At 34.8% G+C, this 24,455-nt stretch overlaps 4 protein-coding genes across 5 annotated transcripts; all 4 read right to left on the minus strand.

Annotated features, from left to right (window-relative positions):
• Positions 1-206: 206 nt before the first annotated feature.
• LOC125220132 (protein NRT1/ PTR FAMILY 5.6-like) lies at positions 207-4,466 on the minus strand. Of its 2 annotated transcripts, XM_048122270.1 has the most exons (6): positions 4,445-4,466; positions 2,511-2,580; positions 2,324-2,436; positions 2,007-2,242; positions 1,269-1,705; positions 207-1,073 (listed from the first exon to the last, which is right to left on the minus strand). In XM_048122270.1, exons 3-6 carry the CDS (start codon positions 2,370-2,372, stop codon positions 293-295), a joined length of 1,503 nt encoding a protein of 500 aa, XP_047978227.1. In that variant the 5' UTR covers positions 2,373-2,436; positions 2,511-2,580; positions 4,445-4,466; the 3' UTR covers positions 207-292. The 2 variants fall into 2 exon arrangements, with proteins under 2 accessions (XP_047978227.1, XP_047978228.1); XM_048122271.1 differs by lacking the exon at positions 4,445-4,466 and having other exon boundaries at positions 2,324-2,417; positions 2,511-2,564.
• A 1,719-nt stretch (positions 4,467-6,185) lies between these two features.
• LOC125219773 (metal transporter Nramp5-like) lies at positions 6,186-12,229 on the minus strand. The gene is made up of 13 exons (XM_048121832.1): positions 12,047-12,229; positions 11,803-11,881; positions 11,357-11,397; positions 10,634-10,712; positions 9,242-9,346; positions 9,011-9,120; positions 8,703-8,884; positions 8,229-8,298; positions 7,760-7,933; positions 7,572-7,676; positions 6,980-7,111; positions 6,781-6,876; positions 6,186-6,706 (listed from the first exon to the last, which is right to left on the minus strand). Exons 1-13 carry the CDS (start codon positions 12,176-12,178, stop codon positions 6,374-6,376), a joined length of 1,638 nt encoding a protein of 545 aa, XP_047977789.1. The 5' UTR covers positions 12,179-12,229; the 3' UTR covers positions 6,186-6,373.
• A 2,825-nt stretch (positions 12,230-15,054) lies between these two features.
• LOC125185679 lies at positions 15,055-15,806 on the minus strand. Its single transcript, XM_048082254.1, has one exon. The coding sequence runs from the start codon at positions 15,760-15,762 to the stop codon at positions 15,199-15,201; it is 564 nt and encodes a 187-aa protein (XP_047938211.1). The 5' UTR covers positions 15,763-15,806; the 3' UTR covers positions 15,055-15,198.
• Positions 15,807-16,561: 755 nt separating this feature from the next.
• Positions 16,562-19,938, minus strand: LOC125223975 (replication factor C subunit 2-like). The gene is made up of 12 exons (XM_048127300.1): positions 19,799-19,938; positions 19,644-19,722; positions 19,454-19,533; positions 18,995-19,114; positions 18,828-18,897; positions 18,679-18,752; positions 18,417-18,537; positions 18,239-18,301; positions 17,465-17,524; positions 17,148-17,273; positions 16,994-17,077; positions 16,562-16,886 (listed from the first exon to the last, which is right to left on the minus strand). The coding sequence occupies exons 1-12, from the start codon at positions 19,930-19,932 to the stop codon at positions 16,782-16,784; spliced, it is 1,116 nt and encodes a 371-aa protein (XP_047983257.1). The 5' UTR covers positions 19,933-19,938; the 3' UTR covers positions 16,562-16,781.
• Between the last annotated feature and the right edge of the window lie 4,517 nt (positions 19,939-24,455).

Genomic DNA, 24,455 nt, shown 5'->3' on the forward strand with positions numbered 1-24,455 from the left:
TCGCAAGTAGTAGATTTCACTTGTAGATGCTAATCAATCATGGAGAAAACCTGCACAATAAGTAAGTTATGCGCAATATTGATTATAAATTTAGATCCATTTTTATATATGTAATTTTTGTTGCATTATTATTAGATGATGACATGAATTCCTAATATACGGCGAAGATGTAAATATCCGAATTATGCAAGATGAAAAACAATAGATGAAGAAAGATAGCCATAGATTACTTTGTAAAATTCCAAAGAAGTAGTCTCAAACACAAGCCATAAGAAAAATTAAAAAAACAGAGCTAACGGCCGAAGCAACAAGAAGATTGGTCACGAACTCTGCTACCACCATCATCATTCGCTGGCGATTTGTCAACCCTGCCTATGCAAAACGGTGCCATCACCCAAAATCCAACCAAACTCAAAGTCGCCAAAACCGCCAGCAGCCAATAATAGCGATCCAAACGGCTCTCACTCACCGTCTTCCCAAACCAACTCCCCTTCCCCTCACTCACCCTTCCCACAATCGCCACCAAAGCCACACTACTAAAATACCCGACCCCCGTCACGAAATCCGTGTACACGTCGTGGAAGTCTCTCAGGTCGGTCGGTGCCTGCGCGTGGTAGTACGTCTCGATGCTACTCCTAAAAAACACATCCACGCACGCAACCAAATAGAATTGGAACACCAGCCACATGGCGTGCTTCCGCTTCACCACGGCCGCGGCCACCGCGCAGCAGAGGATCGCGTGCGCCAAGGCCAGCGCCACGCCTAGGATGGACGGCATAGTGCGCAGGCATTTTGGGACGCAGAAGTTGCAGTATTTGTTCACGCATTGGAGGAACGCGCACGTGGCGCAAATGCATGGGGCTGCGGCGATGGCGATCAGCATTGGGAGTTGGAATACTGCTAGCGGAATGGTCATGAATACAAATTTGCGCTTCATATGATTCGCTTGGGAGACGAAGAAGGTGTTTCCAAGCGCGGAGACGATGCCTAAGATGATGAAGTTGATTGAGATGCCCGTTATGTGCCGCATAAAACTGCTTTCCTTGCCACTGCTTTCACTTTCTTGATAAAATCTGTACCCACAAAATTACAAAGTGGACTAATTATGTGAAATTTACTAAAATGACAGAAGAAGACTATTTTTTTGGATGAAGAGAGTAAATAAAAGTAGATTCAAACTGGTTTGCAAGAGAGAAAGAGACCAAATGGTTGAAGTAGTATTTAATGGAATTATGAATAACGAAAAATATACGACTCCTATTTATAACCTGCAAGGGGCGAACACTTTGAGGAGTGTAGCAAGCAAACTCCCTTTGTTCTTGGGGCCGGTTTTTGTGTAAGATGACCATCCGCCCAAAAAGGTAACGGTTACAATGGCAGCGAAGATTGCCGGAAACCCAAACCGGAAAGTCCACGACGATATCAATGAAATTATAACAAGTCCAATTGCGTATACGCAAAGGTTCTCTGCGGTTGAGCCATGCTTTTGCACGAGACCACATAAGTAAAATTGTCCCCCTTCGCTGGTTTGTTCATCATGCAAACAAGGCACACTCACGGTCAAACCGCCTCTTCCGATCGCCGTTAACGCCACTCCGAGGTACAACAGACCTCTTTGCGTATTCCCTACGCATGTTTCGTTGTATTCCTTGCATGGACCCATGCCCAGAACCGGCGGCAACGACATTGTAACAAAAACGATACCCTGACATTAAGAAACCATAAAGTTTGGTCAAATTCTAGTATGTCATGTAACTTTGGAAATCAGTCATGAATTTTAGATTTAATTAGTCTCCGTCATCTAGATTTTCAAAGATAAGAGATGGAGCAAATTGCAAAAATACCATAAAGTTTGGTTAAATTTTGGTTCGCCGCATAATATTGAAAACCATATAGAAAACCATGAATTTCTGATATAGCTAGTCTTATTAGATTTTCAAAGTTAAGTGACATACCAAAATTGGATTTATATTTTTATAGTGATATAGATTGACACGTGGACTCACCAGAGTGGAGGAGGCGGTAGAGATGACGACCACCACAAAATTTCCGAGATACTTGTCGGCGAGGAGCTGAAAGACGGCGGGTAGCATGAGGCTTGTTCCTTCCCAGATATTGACAATCGCGGCGGCATGAGTAAAGCTTAGTTTCCAAACATCCGTCAAAAATGGTTGTAAAACAAAAAATGCTCGTCGCATCAATGTGTCGGACCACAGCAATTGTACAATCCGACATCCTTTGACTGCACAAATCACTTGCATTTTAGACATGAAACATAGTACTACTATAATAAGTAAGGGCTTTAAAAGGTTTAAAGTCACACCGTTATCTCTGATGCTATTGCTGAAGCAATTTCTGATGCAATTAAACATCGTTGCATGGAATTAGGCAGTTTCACTCTCACAACAAAATGTGAACTAAAACAGGGAAAAAGCACTAATTAATGATAATAAGACATGTTTTGAGCAAAGGGTAATGCAAAATTAGGATTATCACTATTATCAACTTACATTCTTGAAAAGCTGCCCCACTTTAATTCGAAATTGCTGTTTGGATTTAGGAGTTTCAATTCGCCCCTGCCTTAAATAGAGAAAATTCTATTATAAACAACTCCCACTTTTAATATTGTAAAGAAAAAAGTTCCCACTAATCATATCCCTTACTCATTTTGGGGTTTTCTAGTTGCCTAGTATTTGGGGCAAAGAATAAATAATGTGTTTCATGAGGGTCAAATATTCAATTGGTTATCAGTTATCACCTAGAGAAAATGATATCTCCTTGTTTAGCATATTGGATCAAGTATTTTAAAATTTCGAATCGATAAATAAAAGGTGATGTTATGGGCTCACGGTTCACTTCCATCTCAAGTTATGCTTAAAGATATCGGATTCATTTTCATAAACATGCAAAATGTTACTGGTCATCTGCATTGACTAATGTAAAAAGTAAATTATGAGTACTTTTTATAACTGTATGCTCAAGTAAGCCGTTAAGTACCAACATGACATATGCATATTTACGCAATAATTTAAGAGACTCTAGATAAATTTGCAGTGGTTGTAGTTATAGACTTATAGATATATAATAAATTTACTTTTAAGATATGAGGGTAAAAATAATAATTTTCAATAATAACTTAAAGACATGAGCCATATCTTCGTTTGGTTCTGCATTATTCAAAGTAAATATGAGTGAACGGATTATCTCAATTTCTTTTTTCATACACAATAAACATAAATTTTAAAGGCTGCGACATGATGGACTCGAACTCAAGTCCTTCAGTCCAGACATTAACCCTCTACCAGACTACCACTATGCCAAATAGAAAAAACCATGTGTGTGTGAGTTGGTCAAGCGGTGAAGAGGTTAATGCCTGAGGTCAAGGTGTCAGGTTCAAGTCCTTGTCCTTTGAGATGCGACTTTTAAATTTAAGGTTATTTAACCATTAAAAAAAAAGGGAATTGGAAAAAATAGATAGGAGTATAACTCGGATAAGAAATTAAAACTTTTTGGTTCCAAAATGCTAAGAAAATCATGTAGCCCAAAAACCAAACTTCCAGGCCCAATTTCGTGAAACTATACACACCATGCCCAAATATGCATATCAATAAAAGTGTAAATCATTTAGTTAGTTAATGAGACTAATATATTATTAGTATTATATTATAGAGAGGGATTACAATTTCCAGGCCTAAACATGCTTCAAGAATTTATCCATCATGGTTTCTGCTCAAACACCAGAAATCAACATTTCATTTTATGAATCAATTATTCAACACACCTTTTTTCCCCTTTTGTGATAAAAAAATCGTACTAGAATTTTAACAAAACCAATTTTCTAATTAAGCTAGACATATATAATTATCACTGACAAAATATTACACATATATATTCCCTCTCTCTCGTCCCAATTTGCCATTTTTGTATGCATGTAAATAGTATCTTATTTGTTTATTACTATATTTGGTAATGAACCTCACGCTAATGTATCTTAGTCACATTTTATAATAAAATTATTACTTCATCCGTTCTAAGGAAGCTGACCCCTTTCTTGCGGCACGAGAATTTATGCAATTTTATTTTGTTTGTGAAGTTGAGAGAATAAAGTAAGATAGAGAAAATAAAGTAGAGAGAAACGTGTTTCAATTTTTAGTAATGAGTCATCTTGTTTGGGACAAACCAAAAAGGAAAGTGAGTCATCTTCAATGGGACAGATGGATTATATAAAAGTAGGACTCACGCTCTACCAACTTTTCTTAATCCACTATCCATTACATTTCTTCACTACAAAAAAAACTCATGTTTGCAAGCACATATTTACAAGCACAGCATGTGCTAGCAAATTTTGGCAGATTTGCGAGCAAAATTGCGAGCAAAATGCTTGTAATCTTGCTAGCGGACTTTGGAATATATCACCAAGCAATAAGTAGATATATACACATACCTGCAGCAGTTGGTCTTCCTTCTCACCGGCGGCCGGTATCTGCACCACCGCGACGCCACGGTTGGTTGCTTCCACTCCACTACTGCGAGCTTGCCATAATATTTGTGCAACTAATGTGTTTGAGGAGAGAATTTGTTGTATGAACTGAAAATTAACATTAAAGAGGGTAAGGTGGGGTAGATGAGGAGGACATATATACATTCATGACTTGCCCAGGATATATCCTACCCCGTACTATATTGATACATTCCGGACGTTTAGTTGTCACGTTCACTTGTGGTTGATTAAATGTCATATCTAATCTTATCTCTTGTTCGGTTATCTTTTTCTCAAAAGCTCGACGGTGACAATGTACGTGTGATGTCTCCACAATGCCAAAATTACATTATATATTAGAACATCTACTATAGGTGGACACTTTTTAGTGGACAATTTTTTTTTTTGTCCATAGCCACTTTTTATTTGTCCACGGCCATAAAAAAAATTGTCCGCAGCAATAGTGGACAATTTTATTAGCCACGTTTCACTTTATTTTTATTGTTTGTATATTTTATTTCAATTACAATTTACTCCAAATTCACTCCGCACTACAGCAAAATCTTCTGTCACTTCTTCACCCTTACTCTGCAATTGCATTTCATTTTACAACAACGACAAATCAACAAATCTAGCTGCAACTACTGCTTATCCCCTTTCCAAAGGTTTCTTCTTCTTCACACAGAATTTCTTCCTTATTAATGTTCGACCCGATTTCCTATGACTGTAAATGCAATTGAAGTTCTTCAAATAGATTATGCTTTGTTTTTCAATTTTGGCAAAAAAAAAAATTAAAAAATCGAAAAATAAATAAATAAATAAATAAAAAATGAAAAACAGCCGACCGCCGCGGCGGTTTCGCCGCACAATAGATAGCCGCGGCGGCCGCCGGGCTTCTCTCTCCTCCGGCTCGTCCACGCCGCATTCGGGGCGAATGCCCTTCCGCCCCAGCAAATTCGTCCGCCTCCGGGGCGGACGCGTCCTCCGCAGTAGACCGCCGCGGCGCCGCCGCGATCGGGGCGGCCGGCGCGCCGCCCTATAGTGGATGCTCTTATACATTTCATGATATAACTAATTTAATCTTAGGCAAACTTTATTTTGATTTATTCATGACTATCTTGTTTAACAAACTAAATACGACCTATATGCATTGGACGTCTGAAAAAAAATACAGCAAAATATCTACTTTGTAAATTTGTTAATTAAAGGGCTATTTGACTATTTCCTCCTCTAGCTTCACTTTTGCTATAAACGGAACCCGCCAATTAACCAAACACAATTTCAAAAGCCCAATCTCATATTCAAAACACCATAATTATGGAAAAACCACTAACACAACGTTTAAAGGTTTCGGGTTCGAGTCCTCCGTGGTGCGGCCTTTAAATTTATGTTCATTTAAAAAAAAAACTCAACTTTCATGCAAATATTTGTAGAGGCTTTCACTACAACCAAACACACCCTTAATTGATAGCTCCATTTGTATTTGAAAGAACCTTCGAACGACTGGCTATACGTCGTCGTTTTAATACGTATGTGATGATCAAATGGAACAACTTAATTCATGAAAGCACGTCTCAATTCCTGATTACAAGAAATTCAATTATGAAAACAGTAAAACACGATGATCTGAGATTTACTACTACACGTTAGTACAAGTAAACATACTTTAATAATTTACTAAAACTCAATAAATTACTACTACTACTAAACAACAAAACTTTGCCTTTCTTATTTAATCAAACTGTGTTTTACACATGAAAGGAGCCCAAAAATGGGAACATAGAATATTAAACTAATATGATTCACACCACTTCATTTATGCTACAAATTTTTTTCAACATATAACGAAGCACAAGCACCAATACAAACACTAGCACCAGCATTGAAAGATGTCTAGTTGGGCAATGGGATATCAGCTAGATCCTCTCTATATGGTGGATTCTGCATCTCAACTCCTCCTTGATGCCCATTTTCCATCCGACCGGCTTGGGCAATCACGTCCGGCTTGGTGGGGTCGATGAATGTCACAACTCTATCCTTTCGAAACATGAGATAGATGACTGAGATAATATAGATTGCCATAAGAGGAAACACTACTATTCCAATGAACACATTCCCCACTTTTGGCAAGTCATTGCTAATAAGCCAACCCACAAATGCAGTGCTCAAATAATAGATGTTGATGCCTATGATCCCCAGCCCTAGGATCCATGAAAACACTATGATCTGCATAATCATGTACACAAAAATTAGTAGTATTACAAAACAACTCATCCCAAAAGATTAATAATTTCACTTACGTAGATAGAGTTCTTGTGAGGTCCCATCTTGGTGGCGCTCGTGCTGAACTTAAGAAGTGGGATTAGAGCGAAAGGAAGCTCAAACGATAATATCATCTGTAATAAATTGAATTCCAATTCCATAAGTAACATTCCATTTAATTTGTTGTGTTAGATGATTTATATTCCATTTTTGAGTGAGGGTGTATGTAATACAAACCGATGCAATAATGATGAGTCGACCAGCGCCTGAAGATCCTCCAATTATAGACACTATTAGACTTGGTGTTATTGCAATGCACCTTGTCATCAAATTTCTTATCCATTTCTTCATCCTAAGTTCCAAGAAACCCTATAGAAAAGGAATTCAATTTCATATATAAACAAACTTCCGAGAAAACCATGAAGCAGTTTAGCCCAATTCTGGTCCTTCCCATTTAAAAATCAACTATAAAAATCATAAGTTTAGATTAGCTCGTAACTAATCCCATAGCAAAATATTTCATTGGCTACGTATAATATATTGTTGATATTTTCAACCAAACACTGTCGTTTTTTTTATAAATGTACAACATCTTTTAAATAACTAGTTGTGTCGTTTTCTTTTAAAATGCACGACATCGTTTAAATAACTAGTTGTGGTGTCCGCATATGATTTATAGCTGACATATCAAATACAATTTCACCAAAAAATTGCAGAACAAATCCAAACTACGTGGTTTTTCTATATGAAAAGTTGTGTTACGAACGAACCAAACTTCGTGATTTTCTGACAATTAAACTTAGTTATCTCATATTTGGTTACATCATACCTGCATGATGAACTGTCCTGCATAGGTGCCGGTGATAGCGGAGCTTTGGCCCGAGGCGAGCAATGCAATCGCATAAACCATAGAACTTGATTTCCCCAAAACATTCTAGAAAAGATCAAGTAAAAAATGAAATTAGATATATATTATCCATGTGTGGTTTTTACTTATTAGGAATAATATTAATTAACCTTGAGAAGGAACGATGCGGAATTAAGTGTTAAGTCGCTGCAATTGTCTGAGTTTTCATTTGAGAGATCATCTGCCAAGCAAACAGTTCCCGACACAGAAATAACGGCCACATTTATCAAAAAAGCTACAAAAAGGGCAAATCCACTCTCGATCAAGAAGTATCGACAAGCATCCTGAAATAGAAATACAATATTAAACTAATTATCTAACATTTAATGACATTTAAATACCCCATCATCCACCATTTAAATGTCTTATTTTAACTTGTACAAGTTTTAAAATTTGTGAAGCAAAATTGATGAAAAAAGAAAAGAAAAGAAAAGAAAGAAGATGCTTATTAATGAAATGACGGCGTTTTGAACGTCATAAATTTTATACACAGATGGGATATTGCAAAATAATGAAACACAAAACTTTAACTAAATTTCATTATTTAAATAACTATTAATCTGTATGTATTATACTTACATTGATTCCACGAACAGAGTTAGGTATCTTTCTCGACAGTACTAAAGCAGAATGAAGAAAAAGATTGTGCCTGCAGCAAAAAAATGATGAAAATATTTTAATAATAAAAAGAATTCACTAAAACGCTTGTGATTTTGTTTTGATTAAGTGGACCAATATTCACAAATTCTAGTGCAAATTAAGCTTGCCTAGTTTTTTTTTTTCCTATTGTGATATATTTTTGTTATTTGACTATATCAAAAACACTTGTCAATACGTCAGAAAGTAAATCAGTCCACGATCACGACAATTCCATTTACTAGTAGGACTAGGCCTCATGACTAGCCTACTATTCTCTCTTTATTAGTTATTTCAAAAATCCAAATGTAGATTGATAAATAATTCATGTGTTTATTTATTATCTTCACGATTACTTGTGCGTTTATTTCCTAAAAAAATTTGTGACCGTGTATAAGGAAATTGAAAGTAGCATACGGCATAACGAGGGCGCCAAGCAGTGCGATGGCGTCACCGGTGGCGCCTTGGCCACTCAACTTCGGCACAAACATTCCTTTCATAACTTCTTTAGCTGGGGGCTGCACATAGCTTAATTCTCCAAAAAAGCATGCTGCCATTATGAATACTAATATGGCAATCAACAACTCCAGCTTCCTCACCTGTTTTTTTTAACAAATAATAAATTATTAGTTTACAAATATATAATTATTAACCATGAGAACATGAGTAATAATTACGCCTATCCTATTTTTTAATATTTCTCCTCATATAAATTGAAGACTTACGCCATATCTTTGTAGGGCGAGCAAGAGTAGAGTGCTGCACCCGGTGCAGAGAACCCCAACCCACACTGGTATCTTAAACAATATGTTAAGTGCAAATGCCGTCCCAATCACTATCAAATTGAAACTCACTTATGTCAATAATATTTTTTAAGATAAAAATCAGGTTGAATATATTAAATAATTTTTTATGTGGAATAAAGAGATCGATGTTCATAGCCAACATGTATGTACCTTCTGGGATGTCAGCAGCTATGACGGCAAGCTCAGCCAGAATCCACAAACAGTATTTAACAAATATTGGATACTCAGCCTTGCAATGCTCCGCCAAATGTTTGCCTACATATGTTTATATTAATCATATTGTCTCTATCCATGAAAAAAGGTTTTGGTAGTAGACGATACAAGTTTTCAAAAAATTGATACAGTAAGACTTATATATAGAGAAAAAAATATTAAAGTAAGATATTATTAGTGAAAAATTATGCTCATTTTAGAAATGTATCATGAATAAATATGGACTAATTTCAGTAAATAAGACAAATTAGAAAATATACTACTCTATCTGTCCTTTGAAAATTTGTCACTTATTTCTATTTTCATCTGTCCCTAAAAATTTGTCACCTTTCACTAACTCATTTTCACTCACATTTTATTATAAAACTAATATATAAAAATAGGACTCACATAATATTAATTTTTTCAATTCACTTTCTTTTATATTTTTTAAAACTCGTGCCAAGTTAAATGGTGACAAATCATAAGTGACGGCTGGAGTAATTTGTATAGACAGAACAATTAGTTTTACTTTATAAATAAATAAAAGTCACATGGTATTCAACCATTAAATAGATGCATGTATGGAGTTGTGATCAATTGAGATTTTTTATGCTAATTGAGAAATGAGATGCAATATCAGCCACTCATTTTTATTAAATGAGTGGTCCAGATTTTTCCACATGGAAAATATCTTTAGATTAATTAATTATGAAAGGGCAGAATGGTAATATCATAGTAAATTTTATTCAATAAATATTTTTTTAATTTTTAATTTTAATTTTTTATTAATTTTTTTAAAAAAAATTTAAAATATTTTTTAATTTTTTTTAATTTCTTTTTTAATTTTTTTTTTATTTTTTTTAAAGTTTTTTTTATTTTTATTTTTCAACTACATATACAATTCATGTCAACTACACACATATAATGTCAACTATGTGTACAATCCATGTCAACCACACACACAATTCATGTCAACTACACACATATAATGTCAACTATGTGTACAATCCATGTCAACTACATATACAATTCATGTTAACTATCAATATAATGTCAACTACATGTACAATTCATGTCAAATAGTATTTATTGAATAAAGTTGTTGACATTTGATGTGTAGTTGACATGAATTGTATATGTAGTTGAAAAAAAAAATTTAAAAAAAATTTAAAAAAATTTAAAAAAATTAATAAAATCACAGTTATGCCCTTCTGTTGACATAAACTACATGTTGTTGACATTTCACAAATATTTTGAATAAGTGGCTGAGATTGCATCTCAATTCTCAAATAGATTGATAAATCATCAACCTAACAAGACATGGATGTATAATAAATGTATGCGTACCGGTGCTGACTCCTAGATTTGCTGCAAGTGATTGAATGATGAGGGCAAACACCAAACCAATTAGGATCACCCACAACAACTGCAAAATGTACATATATAAATATAAGAAAACTGATTTCATTTCTAATACATGTCACATCATTTTGATAGAATTCATTTTAGGGCAACAAATATCAAACCTAAAACAAAATTGTTTTCATGTCTAAGTTCATCTTGTTGTTGGAAAGCAAATAATTTGGACTAATTGTCGAAAGAATTTCATAAAATTCAAATTTTTGGAATTTACAAAGTAACTTTTCTGCAATTTGCATTTGTCCTACAATGCCAGTTTTCGGTGAAAAACTGAAAATAGTGATATGAAAGCCAAAATTTTAAATTCACAACTGCAGGTTGTAGTTCACCATAACATGAAAATTGGATTGAGACTCTGCTTTAATCCACAAACACATACGTACCATATCAATAAAGTAGGAGAGATAAGATGGTTAGGTACTGGTTAATATAAACGATTGAATGTTTTTTGTCAAAAAAAAAAAAGAAAATGACTCAACTTAGTGGAAATATCTCAAAAAGAATACGATTCAACTTAGTTGGAACAAATGAAGTAATAAAATTGTCACGTGAGTCAGAAAATAGAAACACATGATCAATTTACATGAAAATAAATAAATGAGAACATGGGAAATCAATAAATTAAGTGTATATTAGTAGTAAGTTAATTACTTCATAGCCGTGGTTTGCTCCCGCTTGCAAATCAGTTTCCACTGCATTTAAGATATTCACACCATTTAGTGCCACAAATATATATGTACGCTAAATTGCTAGAAAAGATCATGAAGTTTAATTAAAATTTTCAGTTTGTTTTATACCTTAAACCTCAACAATAAAATCGTTACATTTCAATTTGTTGCCAATTATTTCATAACGAATTTGTTTACTAGTAAAATTGTACTCCATCTAATATGACATTCGCGAAATTGTACGTTAACGTCACGACCAATGAGTCAAACGATGTCATGTATTCACCTAGTTAACTGGTTTTTTTTATAGGAGCGATTGCTAACAAATTCAAATTTCATGATACTTTCAACTAAAATTAAAATTGTGCGACAGGTCATAATTTAATCAAATTTCGTGTTTTTTCAATCAGTTTGCCCAAAGGAGCTTACAATTTCCAGGATCAAGGTAAGCCAGTGAGACCAAGAAACCAGGGCCAACATGCTGCAAGAACTTTTTCCATCCTGGTTTCTGCACAAACACAAAATCAACATTTCATTTAAAAACCCAAAACAATTACTACATTTTTTCTCTTTTGATGAAAAAAAAATTCAAGAATTTTATTAAAACGATTTTTTTAAGATGGAATAAAAAGCCATAAATGTCACTGAGAAATATAGAGTTTAATATATGCACCTGCTGCACTTCTTCTTCCTGACCAAATTCTTTATTTCCAGCCGCCCAATCACCGCCGGGAGGCGGTGTCTCCGCCACCGCAACGATACGGTTGCTGTTCCCTCCACCACTCCCCTGCTGCAAGCTTGCCATATTATTCCAAGTAATGTGTGTATTTTTTTTCTGTAGCTGTTTGTTTGTGTATGATAATATTTTCCCTCCCTTTATTTATATTGCAAGAATCTTGTATATTGCCTATCCCAAGAAGAACCTCTCATTTAATTCCTAGCTACCTTTGTTTTCTTGTTACTAAAATAATATTCTGGAATTCGTCACAAAAAAGTACATTACTAATTATTAATTTTTTTAAAAAAAAGACATTACTAATTATTAATTAAATTAGTAATATTAGAGCATGAGCAGCACTTGTTCATAGGCTGACCCGTCATCCATCTGCCCATGCCCGCTAAATTCGAGGGTTTGGAAGACAGAGTCGGAGGCTCGAGCCGCTTGCTGCCTAGGACACAAGAGCCCCATGGTATTTCCATGTTTTTAAGAAGAGATACTAATCAATTAAATTATTTGTCAAATTTTGGTCATGCTATGAAATTTGAAAATGGAGTAGTAAATCATAAAATTTTAATTTTATTTATTTTCTCATTCGCATACAAAATTACTGTCTTTGTAATTTGCAAGCTTCAAAATGATCAATTAACATCGTTTTAAACATCAACAAAGACGCCATCCTACATTGTGAATGTTCCTATAAATGCGATTAGTTGGACAATGTTCTTATACTTTAATTTAATTACATTACATATCTGATTCTGATTCGCAAGAAAAAATCAAATTTATGATCAAAATCGAAATGTGCCATGAAACTTGCCTAATCTAATTAACAAAGGGTAGCAGGTAGAGTGATGTCTCTTATTCTGGTTTGTCACATTAGTAATGACACCCAAACTCAAAATGAATACAGTTAATTAAGGTTTTAATCTTCTTTCTTATTTGGTAGGTCCATCTCATTTTAAATTTATTAAAATATTAAGTGATTGTATGCTGTGTGAGGTATATATGTATTGTGTGTGTTAGATTCGGTGTATGTTTTGTATGGATATAATATACTCCATATCATATAGTCTATGTGAAGAAAATGTTCATTTAGTTGTAATTAGTTAACACTTGATTACTCAGAAAACTCATGGAGTATTTAACAGCATCTACAGAAAAATAATTAGATAAGATGGCACGAAACATACCAATTCATGTGAGACTCGTAAACACTAATTCAAGTACATTTCAGGCCTCTATTTGATAATCTATGCATAACTAAATACATATAAACTAGTACTCCTACTAAATTTCAGATTTAGATAATCATCTTGAAAAAAATACTATCAATTGAAATTATATATTATTCCAAGCGGCATGAATTAGGACTGCCTCAATTCTGATGTTGATGGTGTCATCACCATTTGTTTGATTATCACAATGAGTTGTCACTACTGAGTTTCATATTTTTGGTATATTAACTTAATAATTTCCGAAGTGACATGAACCTTTTTGTTTGTCTCCTATCATATTGGAACTATGTCTACTGTATCTTCCTGTCCAGATTTTGATATATAGATTGTCACACTGTGCGGACTTCCTCAGCACTAATCTTCATCCATATTTTATACTTTTATAAAATAAAATATGAGATTGATAATTTAAGGAAACATACACATGTACTTATTAAAATTGATTAAAAAACACTAAAAATGGGATAGAATTTACAAATTCATTAGCCGTCTATGCATTTTAAACTGATTTAAATTGATAAAGAAAAAACAATAAAAATAGGATAGAATTTATAAATTCATTGGCCGTGTATGCATTTTACACTGATTTAAATTTTAATCAGTTTTATGTTACTTACCTAGATTTATACTATAAAAAAGTTTACTTATTTATAAGTGATTGTCTAATTGTTTCATAAAAATTCAAATATAATAGCAGCAGAAGTCACAATTTTCGGCCCATTGAGAAATCCCAATTTTACTGGATCAATATTCTGTTGATCCAGTCCAACTCTACCTCAAATTCTCAAGCCCAATCTTTGGCCACGTATGGACGTATGGTCATATAATGAGATTGATATATAACGGGAATTATATTACTCCACTAATTAACTTAGAAGTGAGAGTGGTATATTATTTCTTAAAGGGACCATTTGCTGAAAAATCATAAAGTTTGATCAAATTGTAATATATCCTGCAACTTTGAAAAGTAGTAGAAAAAACCATAATTTGAACAGTTCTTAATTATCTGACAAGAGAAAATAGGATAGCCTACATAGGATATATTGATTATTCATTCACATAGTTTTGTTTATGAATAGACGAAAATATTTAACTAACTTGCAGTGTGGCGTCTGCATATGATTTATCGACTGCCGTATTAGAGTGGAGTACAATTTTATCTAAATACTTGCTATCGGATAACTAAGAACAAATTCCAATTTCCTAATTTTTCTGGTTGTTTTTCAAGTTACAGAATGAACCATTTAACTAAATTTCATGGTTTTCACTTTTCCGACACTTTGCCCTTCTTATATTTCATGGTATTCAAGACATTTCCATTTTAATTGGGAGGGAATTAAACAACATTTGGAGAAATAAGGGTGGTGTATTATAAAGGTTTTTAATAAATTATATAGGGCTCTTAAATTTGAATGTCAAACGGCATCATCACTACAAGTCTACACCATAACATGTTCTTATGTCATTATAGAAAATTTGAATTTATATAAAATGCATTAAATGAGAAGAAGGTATGAAAAGGAAATGCACTAATGCTTTTTACTCCCTTCATCCAATAAATATGAATAATTTTTCTTTCACGAAATTTGATGCAACGTTGTTTCATGAATTAATAAAGAGAGGGGAAAAGAGTAGAGATGTTTCAATTTTAGAAAACGTTTCATTTGCAATAAGATAATTTAAAAAGAAAAATATTTCATTTTTAATGAGACAATGGGATTACTGTTTATTCAGATAACATGCCATAAATTAAGTAAAATTTGTTCTCCATTTATACACTTCGATGTATATGATTGCATGGATATTTAAAACACATTGAGCAAAAGATATATAGTGCTTCTTCTATTATTAACGATGATCCATTTGATTCTAAAACAACCCGAACCCTGCCCATTCCGCATCAGAAACGGGTCGGGGCGATGACCCGTGAATGGAAGGAGACGACGTCGGGACTGTTTTCCTACTCGAAACGGACCACCGCGACGAAACCTCAATATCCGAATAGTAATCGGGTTCGGATACGGATCTAGCCCCCTTCACATTCTTCGGTTTCTGGGGCGATGGGAAGCACCCAGCCGTAATAACCACGTCGGGTCGGGCAAGAAGCAATGCGCGTGGTGATCCGACCCGATCTGATAGTGTGCGCGGCGATGATCGGATGGAGCGGGTTCGGGTTCGGGTTCGGGTTTGGGGCTCCATGGGGGGGTGGAAGAATAACCCGGCTGGTGGTGGTTTGAGCTTTCTTGGTGTTTCCTGAATCGGGTCGTTGTGAATGCTTGCTAGTGCTACCTTGTGCTTCCTCTGGTGCAGCTTTTCGGATCCGGATTCAAGCTGGCGACGACCCGGTTGTGTTTGGGGTTTCGGGACTCCGGGTCGGATCTCCCATTTGAAGGGAATGGATCCGGGCTTCTTGAAGGAATCATCATTTTTCATTTTTTTCGAAATTAGAATACTATCTTGGTGTGTTTGTGTTTGTGTTTGTGTGAGAGTGGAAGCTCAATTTTGTGTGGGGAAATCAATTTATAGAAGTGTTGTGTTGAATTAATGGATCAGTCTAGGCATGATCAAAGGCGTAGGAAGTGGGGATATGTGGGCCTTTTGAAGTATGACTTCACAAAAATACAAGATAACATTTGAATTAAGGCAATTTGTTCTTTAATTTGTGGAATTAAATCCTGAAAAATAATAAATTCTACACCTAATTATATAAATTGGACATGACTTTTGGCACCGTACAAATTCAACAGGCCTAATTTGTTTGTCGGTCAAGTGATTATGTGGTCAATAATATTCTTTTATTTATATGCATCCATGTCAAACCAATATACATATTATGTTTTTATATGTTATGTGGGGTTACATTTAATTTATGGATAATATATAATCACTTTATGTTTCTTGAGAATACTATGGAGACAACTACGTACATGATGTATTAATTGATGATTAAAAATAGATAGGTACGTACGTAACAGGAAACTAAATGGAGGTATACAGGTGGAGTACATGAAAATGAGGCCTCAACTAATTTGACATTTTTGCACCAATTTTAGAAAAAATGAAATTGAATCTTGAAAAGGAAGATGTGATAATGCAAAGGCAAAATGATTTTACAGTCTCATGCTTGTGTTTCATTATGATTTACTGATTTATGAGTCTGTAAATCATATCAAAACCATGCGTGAAATTGGAGAAAAGTTTGAACAATCAAACTCAATTTTAATAAGAAATAAACAAAAAAAAAACATTGGTTTTCATTCCATCATTAATTCTTTTTCTTGAGTATTCAAATGTGGATTAATGGTCCTCTATTCAAATTTTATGACAATCAAATCTGGCAAAACAGTACAAGGATTCTTCCAGCATGAATCCACTGCTAAGTTGTTTCTTGACTATATTTAAGAATTCATGGGCTGAGGAGGAAACTAGAGAGCTGACCGGAGGAACGACGCCTAACTTCCGAAAGGGAACTCTTGTGGCATATTATTGAGCGCACGCGTTATATTGCTAGCCACGTCCAACAGTTGCAAGTACTCGTCTGCTCCATCTACAAGACACTGCAAAAGCCACACAAGAGAAGCAACAGCATGTTCACATTCGCTTTGTATTCAAACTAAAACTTAGAAGTCGAGAAGAAACAGACAAAAAATGCCAGCATTTTCACCTTATCTGCCTCTCCAAATTTCTTGCATATTCTTGCTTTCTGGTCATCTGGTATGTCATCAGATTCGACGACTACATCATACAACTGAAAATACGGACGAGTTAGCATTCAGCACGAAAAAAAAAAACAGTGTGGAATCAAGAATCAACCCTACATGGTTAAGCATCTGAGAAGCTGGATAGCCTTCAGCAATCACATTTTTCACTTCCTTATCAGCCATGTCGAAATCACCACTTCTGCAAGTAGTAAAGAGAGCCTGCACAACATCATCAGGGATGACCTGACCAACGACGTGTTATCAATCAGTGTTTGAGTAGACAAAATGGTGTAAACATTTCAAAACCCATAATTTGTCCCTCGCAATTTTTATATTTTCAAATGCAAAGAATGTTCTATAGGATGCAAACAACCAAAATGTAATGGTAGTATCCTGAAGCCACCATCATTCACAAATTCTGGAGAGCAACTTACACCAGACACGCTGATTAAGTCCTTAGATGTAATTGAGGATCCAAATAAGCGAGCAGCACCCTGAACAAAAGGGGAATATGAAAATTGAGATAAAATGCTCCCAAAAATGTAATATAACAATGACAAAGCACATGTTCAACAGTTCAAGCACCCTCACTCCTTTATATAATTAGTTTTTCTTTCTAATACCCATGGAGTTTCTTAGAATTTCAGGTGGTAATTGGGTCAATGGCTATGGTAATATCCATCTTATCAATAAAGTATCTATCATACCGTAATATTTACATTTCCAACACAGCTATATCATGGGCAACCAATTTTCCTTGTCTTTGATCAGGAATGTTAGGGCGGGGAAGCAGCTAGCTCATAGCTTGAACTCAGAATTCAATAAATAAAGCACTCTATGTCATTCTGGTCTCTAACTGAGAGTCTATTACTTGCACAAGCTACTTAAAGACAAGCTACACTCCGGTTGCTAAAGAGAGGAACAAGTTAAAGAACAAGAAAACAAAGACTGTTAGGAAATATCTTCAGGTACTTTGATTCTATCGTTTAAGGATTCTCTCATAAATGTAACCCATGGAAATGTCTTCAAATCACCATTACTTGTACATTTTTTTTTTAACTTCATGCTCTGTACATAAATGTAAGCAAAATGATAAATGATTGGTCCCAAAATTATGTGCAATGTAGTTTATGGACAATATAAAGAACCATATAATCTTGTTAAAATACAGGTATCTGGCAAAGTTGAAAATAGTATGTATATCTTACTTGTAGATATGTTATAGCACGGCGCAGATCACCTTGAGAGATAGAACTTAAGGTTGAAAGAGCCTACAGTGAATCATATATTTTAATCTGATTGCAACAAGAAGATTGAAGACATTATGCATGCACAAACAAAAATTTGTTCAAACAAGCATCAGATGACAAGTACGATAAATCAAACCTCTGAATCCAAGTTAAGTCCTTCTTCGTTGCAGATGTATAGAATGCGAGATGTCATAATTTCTTCTGTAAGTGGTTTGAATCTGAATTTCGCGCACCTAGATGCAAGTGGTTCTATAATTCTGTATAGATTGAATAATTCCTAAAGTCAGCTCTGAGGATACTAGAAATCATCTTAGGGAAACGCTTGTAGCCGAAGCTACATGTCCACTTAGCACTATCCCCAACAACCTTTTATAACATGTCATGATCCAAAACTCTACCTGCTGATGTAGTTACAAATGAAGAAGAATCTTGTAACTTTTGAGTATGTCTCCATGGTGCGTCGCAAGGCATTCTGTGAAGCCACAAATCAATCATTCACTAAAACACCCATAATACAAAACAATACACGTAGAACCAGCACACTTGCCTGGGCATCTTCAGTCATCGAGTCAGCCTCATCAAGAATTATGATCTTATAAGGTGGGCAAGGATAAACACTAAAGTCAGAAAGAAAAGCATTAAAATGATAATAAAGGAGAAACCGCAGAAAGACAAGATATATGCTTCATTCTAAGGCATATATAGTATTAGTACCCTTGACGTGCAGAGCCAACAGCTACAGCAGCGAAGTTTTTTATTTTCGTTCGAACAACATTTATCCCACGATCATCACTAGCATTCAGCTCCAGTACTCTAGACTTGTATAACTCAGGGCTATAGAGAAACACTGGTTAAGTTCAGGAAAAATCCAGAATTCACATCTTACGAGCTGTATAAAAGTGAATCATCAGGAAAGATGACACTACTTTTCGATTTCCATAGTGTCTCCATTTTCCCCTAGTTCTCTCTCCACATTACTTTTTAAGCCTCGTTATATAAACGCACTACTACTAATAATCTACAACATCAAGTATCTGAAATATACTGTAAGTTAACGGATTTGCTCCAATAATTAACAAAAATATACTCCATAAATACTATCCAACATATTCTATTCTCTGCATAACATGGTACAAACAATAATTCTGCTCAGAGCAAGAAATCTAAGATTACCCATAAAGCTGATGAGCAATGGCAAGAGCTGTAGTCGTTTTCCCAGTGCCAGGAGGGCCATAAAATAGCATGTGAGGACACTGAAAATTCAATCAAACATCAAAAGAAAAGGATGAAGTGGAAAATTTACAAATATACACTCCTAATAAGATAGAAATTAAGAAAAAGCACTACAAAAAAAAATAATTACATTGGTTGTCTCCAAAGTGTTGGTAAGAACTCGAACGACCTCTTCTTGGTGCGCTACATCCTTCACTTGCTTCGGTCGACTGTCAATTCACATATGCAAAATTACTTAATTTACCGGGAAAAGACATGGGGATAAAATCACTATCGATTGATTACTATTTCTCGACCCATTGCTGGGAGCTCGGCAAAACAGGCGCCATTGCTGCAAATTGCAATGTGAAATGGATATTCTTTGCTTCAGAAAAAGGAAGGGTTTTTAATTTTCCCGCGTATAAAATTGGGGACGACATAGTACTTTTTTTGGGATTTTCCTTTCAGCCCCCTCTCCGAAATTTGAAATTTCCGATGTAGTTATATTTTGATTTTGGTGTAAAATGTCAAAAGTTTCAAATCAAATTCAAATTTAAATTTGGTTGGATTTTAGTCTGATTTCAATATTTAGGTAACCATTGTATTAACTCATACGATTCATATCTCAAACCACGTTACTTATAAATTTCCTGGATAATTTTTCAATCAAATTGTAATGAAATTTAACAAAATATGTTTCAAAATTCTTGAAAAATCTATTTAATTAGGTGGCATTACAAATTGGAAGGAAACAATGTGAGTATGGACTTGTAACAACTTCTTTCTCTTTTTCTAATTTTTATTTGCAGGTTACTCGTATCTTGAAGCAAGAGAAGAACCGCTTCTCTAAAGGAAAGTTGGCATGGAGAAATGTGGCCCAATCATATGAACAACTTTTAGTTTGGTTTGTCTTGCAGAATATGTTGAACACTCAGCAGAGATTCCTTAAATTTAGCTTCCCCTGCAATTGAACATGAGCTTTCGCCTTGTGTAGGGAAGAACTTGAGACATAGACCACATCATTTGTAATTGCAGATTTTATAGTAACATGTGGTATTTTGGATGCAATTGCTGGAATCTGACAATTTGCATACCCAAAAATCCAATATCTTATTTTATTACATGGATGAACACTCCGTTCAAGAAGCCCTCTCTTCTATGTGATCTTTAATTCTCTTAGTCAATCTATTGGCTCAAAAATAAAGTAATCTTCGAAAAGATGTAACCAAACTAGAGTGTATAGAAAAAAGTACTCTAGTAAATTCTTTAGAGGCTTGGAACATAGATTAGGGTGGTGTTCAAATTTTCCTTATTCGTTCAGACAAGAATGTGAAGACTTATTACCTAAAGTTAGAAGCTGGTATGGACATAACTGAAGTGATAGTTCTCTTTTCTCTTGGACTTGCTTTTTTTGAGGTGGTTGATAGGTTGTGCTTAACATGTTGTTTTTGTGGTGCTTTTTTACTTTGGGGGAGTTTTTTTTATTTGTTCTAACTTGTACTCTATTGGTCACCATTTTGTAATGATTTGAATCTTTCTTTTATAAATAAATAAATAATTAGAAGATTGAGTAACAATAAAAAAATAAATACAAATTGGTATATAACCAAGATAAATAAAATAAAGAGTAAAAGCCAAAATTAGTCCTGAACATGTGCCCATTTATCAATTTGGTCCTAAATTTTATCTTTTAGATTTTTTGGTCCTGAACATATGGAAATTTGATCATTTTGGTCTTCCGTCAACATTTCCGTTAATATTTAACGGTCAACCATTTTAATCACAATTTTGACCAACTTAAGCAATTTTCAATCATTTAATAACTCTTAATCATAACTTTAATTATTTTAGGGATATATCGTTTAAAATAAAAAGTAGTAAGAGTTTAGAAAAGAAAATAAATAAGAAGTCTGCACATTTTTGAAAAATGAACGTGATTCTCTCTCTCGCCCTCTCTCACTTTGACGGTGCCGGCGAGCGACGAGCGGCGGCTAGTTTCTCGGCAGATGGAGAAGGAGAATGATAGAGGAAAGGCCCTGGATTGCAAGAGCACAAGGAGTGCTCAAGATAATCAGTAGAGGAGCACTCAATATATGCTGACAAACACAAAGTAAACCAATAAATAAAGGAGAAAGAGAACTCGGCTTTATTGATTGAATGAAATGATAAAGAAAGACTCTGGAAATAAACTCCTCACCAGGAGGCCTACGCTAAACGCCCAATAAACTGAGTTTCCAAGATGATTTCTCACTTCTCGATTCCCCAATATATATAGGCTTACAATAACAAATAAAGCTGAAAAGGTGCAACAATAAATCAGGAATAACAACTAACTACTGCCGAGATCTTCTAGCTTTGACTCCTTCTTTTACTCAGCCGTTTGGTTGGGCCAAACTACCTCCCTATTTCCGCGCTCATACACCCTCCAGCGCGTATCAGAGAAGGGGGAGGGGAAGGGGAAGGGGAAGAGCACCTGCCTCTCAAATCCTACTGAGAATCGACTGCAACCACCATCTCCGACTCAAATACTGTTTCTTGGACGAATTTGGGTTTCTCAGTGGTGAAGGGGGGTGGGCTGGCCGAGACATGACATTTTCCTGGTAATCCCCTATGGGGCGCTGCTGAAACCCAGAGAGAGAGGAATGGTATTATTGGCGAATGAAATTGGGGCAGCAGCGGGCGTCTTGCATAAAAGCTTCTGCATCACTTTGGTGCATCTCACACCAAATCCAAACTGTATATATATATATATATATATATATATATATATATATATATATGGTTTTCATCTACCAAAAGAAGCCCCTAAGTATAGAAATACAGACCATATATGGTCCGTTAGATCTGGAGATGAATGGCTACGATCTGGATTGGTCAACCATTTCTTTGGGTCATAATAGGAGCGTTCTGTGTCATGAAAGGGTAAAATAGGAATTGCAAATATAATGAACTGCCCTTCCGTTTTTTAAGAGCTGATTTATTGGGATAATTACTCCATATGATATTAAGTTGATTTTTCAGTTCTCGCACCATTCAATTCATTCTCTCTCACAAAAAATTCATCATAAATTCCAGAAACCGTACAATTTCGACTAAATAGAATCCAAATCGACTAGGAATCAAATTCACCAAAACCCTACAAAACTCTAGGCACATTATCGGCGAAGAGGGTCTCGTCTGGGCATCAAAATCGACTTCAAAACGCAACTTGTCAAGCACGATTGTGGAGCGTCTTCTCCAACCATGGTGGACACAAGATCTTCTCGGACCGCGCCTCATGACGGAAAAGGTTTGTAAGTTTTTTTTTACAGTCTGACCGAAACCCAACTCTAATCTGACCCAAAATTCAAATCCTTTGTTCGGTTGTAACCTAGTCTATCAACGAAATACTGTGAAGACGAAGGCACCGCCAAAACCTAAGGACTAGAAAAGTATGTCGAATACATTTTTTGGGTTATTATTTGATGGAATGAAGTTTTTTAATTCTTTTTGTACACTTTAATTTTTGTTCGTGGGTTTTTTATTAATCTGATTTTTAAAAGTTCGTCACTAAACACTTGGATTTGGTATCCAGGTTAAACATATATGTATGTATATTATGTACCTCTGTTTTCTGAAGAATGAATGAAGGCAGATGTGATTTACTATTATAATAGGACAAATATGAGATATATTTGATGGAAAAAGGTTATACTATAATGCTTTGTTTGTGTAAATGTTAAATACTAAATTATTGATTCTTCATATACAGCACCACAAAAAAAACCTCTGCAGCTTTTGAAAAATGGATAGGAAATGAAAAGGATGTTACGGATTCTGGAAAAGGTGATTAAACACAAATCATAACTTAATATCTCAACTACACAATTGGTGTTTATTGACAAGTAGGCCGCACTATTAACCTCGTTTTTTTTGCAGCGAATTTGGAGGCAAATACCAAAGGGATGGAACCAGCAGCAAGCGTAAACATTGCTGAAAAAGGTTGTAAATACGAATTTATTTGTTTGACACTTTGGAATATAATTTTGAACACATAGATTAGTGAGAACATGTCATAGTATGTTGAGCCTTTGGTCTTTTTAACAAGGTTAAAGTTATAAGTATTCACCTTATGTACCAATGTTTTTTGAGAATCGCATTTGTTGCTATTTCAGATATGAGTTGGAGAATGACAGGTAATATTGAGGACAACGGTGTTTATTTGCTCAGACACCTTGAAGTCTACGTGGGTGAAAGAGAGGGTCAATAGAATTGTGGACTATCGACCAAAAACTATACGAAGGAGAGCTAAATACAATCGTGTGTTGATGGAGGACATAAATAATCATTGCGCATTATTGAATAAAGATGCGCATCCAAACACTATGCGAAGGAGAGCAAGAAAACAAAGATCAACGTAGAAAAGATGATAGCAAACTACGGATCTTAATCACTAGTTATGTCATACCTAAAACTAATGAAAAATGTTCTCCATTTCTGTATTGATTACCACTATTTTCATTAAACGATGTTTAGATCTTGTAATTCTCATTTTATGGACCATGTTTTATATATGTCAGCTTGCTGATATTTTTTGGAGTCTCTATGTACCCCAGAATTAGTCGTTGAGTAAAACTGCACTCTGAAACACCTTGTAATGCTTCCTTCTTGTTTCATGCGTACGAAATACAGTGTGATAGTAAATACTCAATACATTGGGTCATAATAAATGAATATATGAGTCATAGCATTGTATGGTCAACTAGTGTCATAATAAACCAACATTTGAGTCATGACATAACATTAATGAGTACCAGAATGTATTCGACCATTCTGATCGAAATGTTCATTTCAAACAAAGTTTATTTAAAGGGATACTTGTTTTGATCAAAAACATATATATATATATATATATATATATATAGGGGCTTGTTAGTTGAGATTATTTAGCAAATTGGAAAGGATAATATGGGGCCAACCCTAA

This window comes from Salvia hispanica, chromosome 4, assembly GCF_023119035.1.
Source record: "Salvia hispanica cultivar TCC Black 2014 chromosome 4, UniMelb_Shisp_WGS_1.0, whole genome shotgun sequence".
NCBI classification, from domain to species: domain Eukaryota; kingdom Viridiplantae; phylum Streptophyta; class Magnoliopsida; order Lamiales; family Lamiaceae; genus Salvia; species Salvia hispanica.

Coding starts and splice junctions, on each gene's coding strand:
- LOC125219773 (XM_048121832.1), bottom strand. CDS start 12,178: ATGGCAAGCTTGCAGCAGGGGAGTGGTGGAGGGAACAGCAACCGTATC. Junction 8,885..9,010: donor TCGCCCTACAAAGATATGGC/GTAAGTCTTCAA, acceptor TAAAAAAAACAG/GTGAGGAAGCTGGAGTTGTT. Junction 7,677..7,759: donor CCGCATCGTTCCTTCTCAAG/GTTAATTAATAT, acceptor GATCTTTTCTAG/AATGTTTTGGGGAAATCAAG.
- LOC125185679 (XM_048082254.1), bottom strand. CDS start 15,762: ATGAAAAATGATGATTCCTTCAAGAAGCCCGGATCCATTCCCTTCAAA.
- LOC125220132 (XM_048122270.1), bottom strand. CDS start 2,372: ATGTTTAATTGCATCAGAAATTGCTTCAGCAATAGCATCAGAGATAAC. Junction 1,706..2,006: donor CTACCGCCTCCTCCACTCTG/GTGAGTCCACGT, acceptor TCTTAATGTCAG/GGTATCGTTTTTGTTACAAT. Junction 1,074..1,268: donor AAAGTGTTCGCCCCTTGCAG/GTTATAAATAGG, acceptor TTGTGGGTACAG/ATTTTATCAAGAAAGTGAAA.
- LOC125223975 (XM_048127300.1), bottom strand. CDS start 19,932: ATGTCGTCCCCAATTTTATACGCGGGAAAATTAAAAACCCTTCCTTTT. Junction 18,753..18,827: donor CGATGACTGAAGATGCCCAG/GCAAGTGTGCTG, acceptor GTGGCTTCACAG/AATGCCTTGCGACGCACCAT. Junction 18,538..18,678: donor ATTTGTAACTACATCAGCAG/GTAGAGTTTTGG, acceptor CAATCTATACAG/AATTATAGAACCACTTGCAT.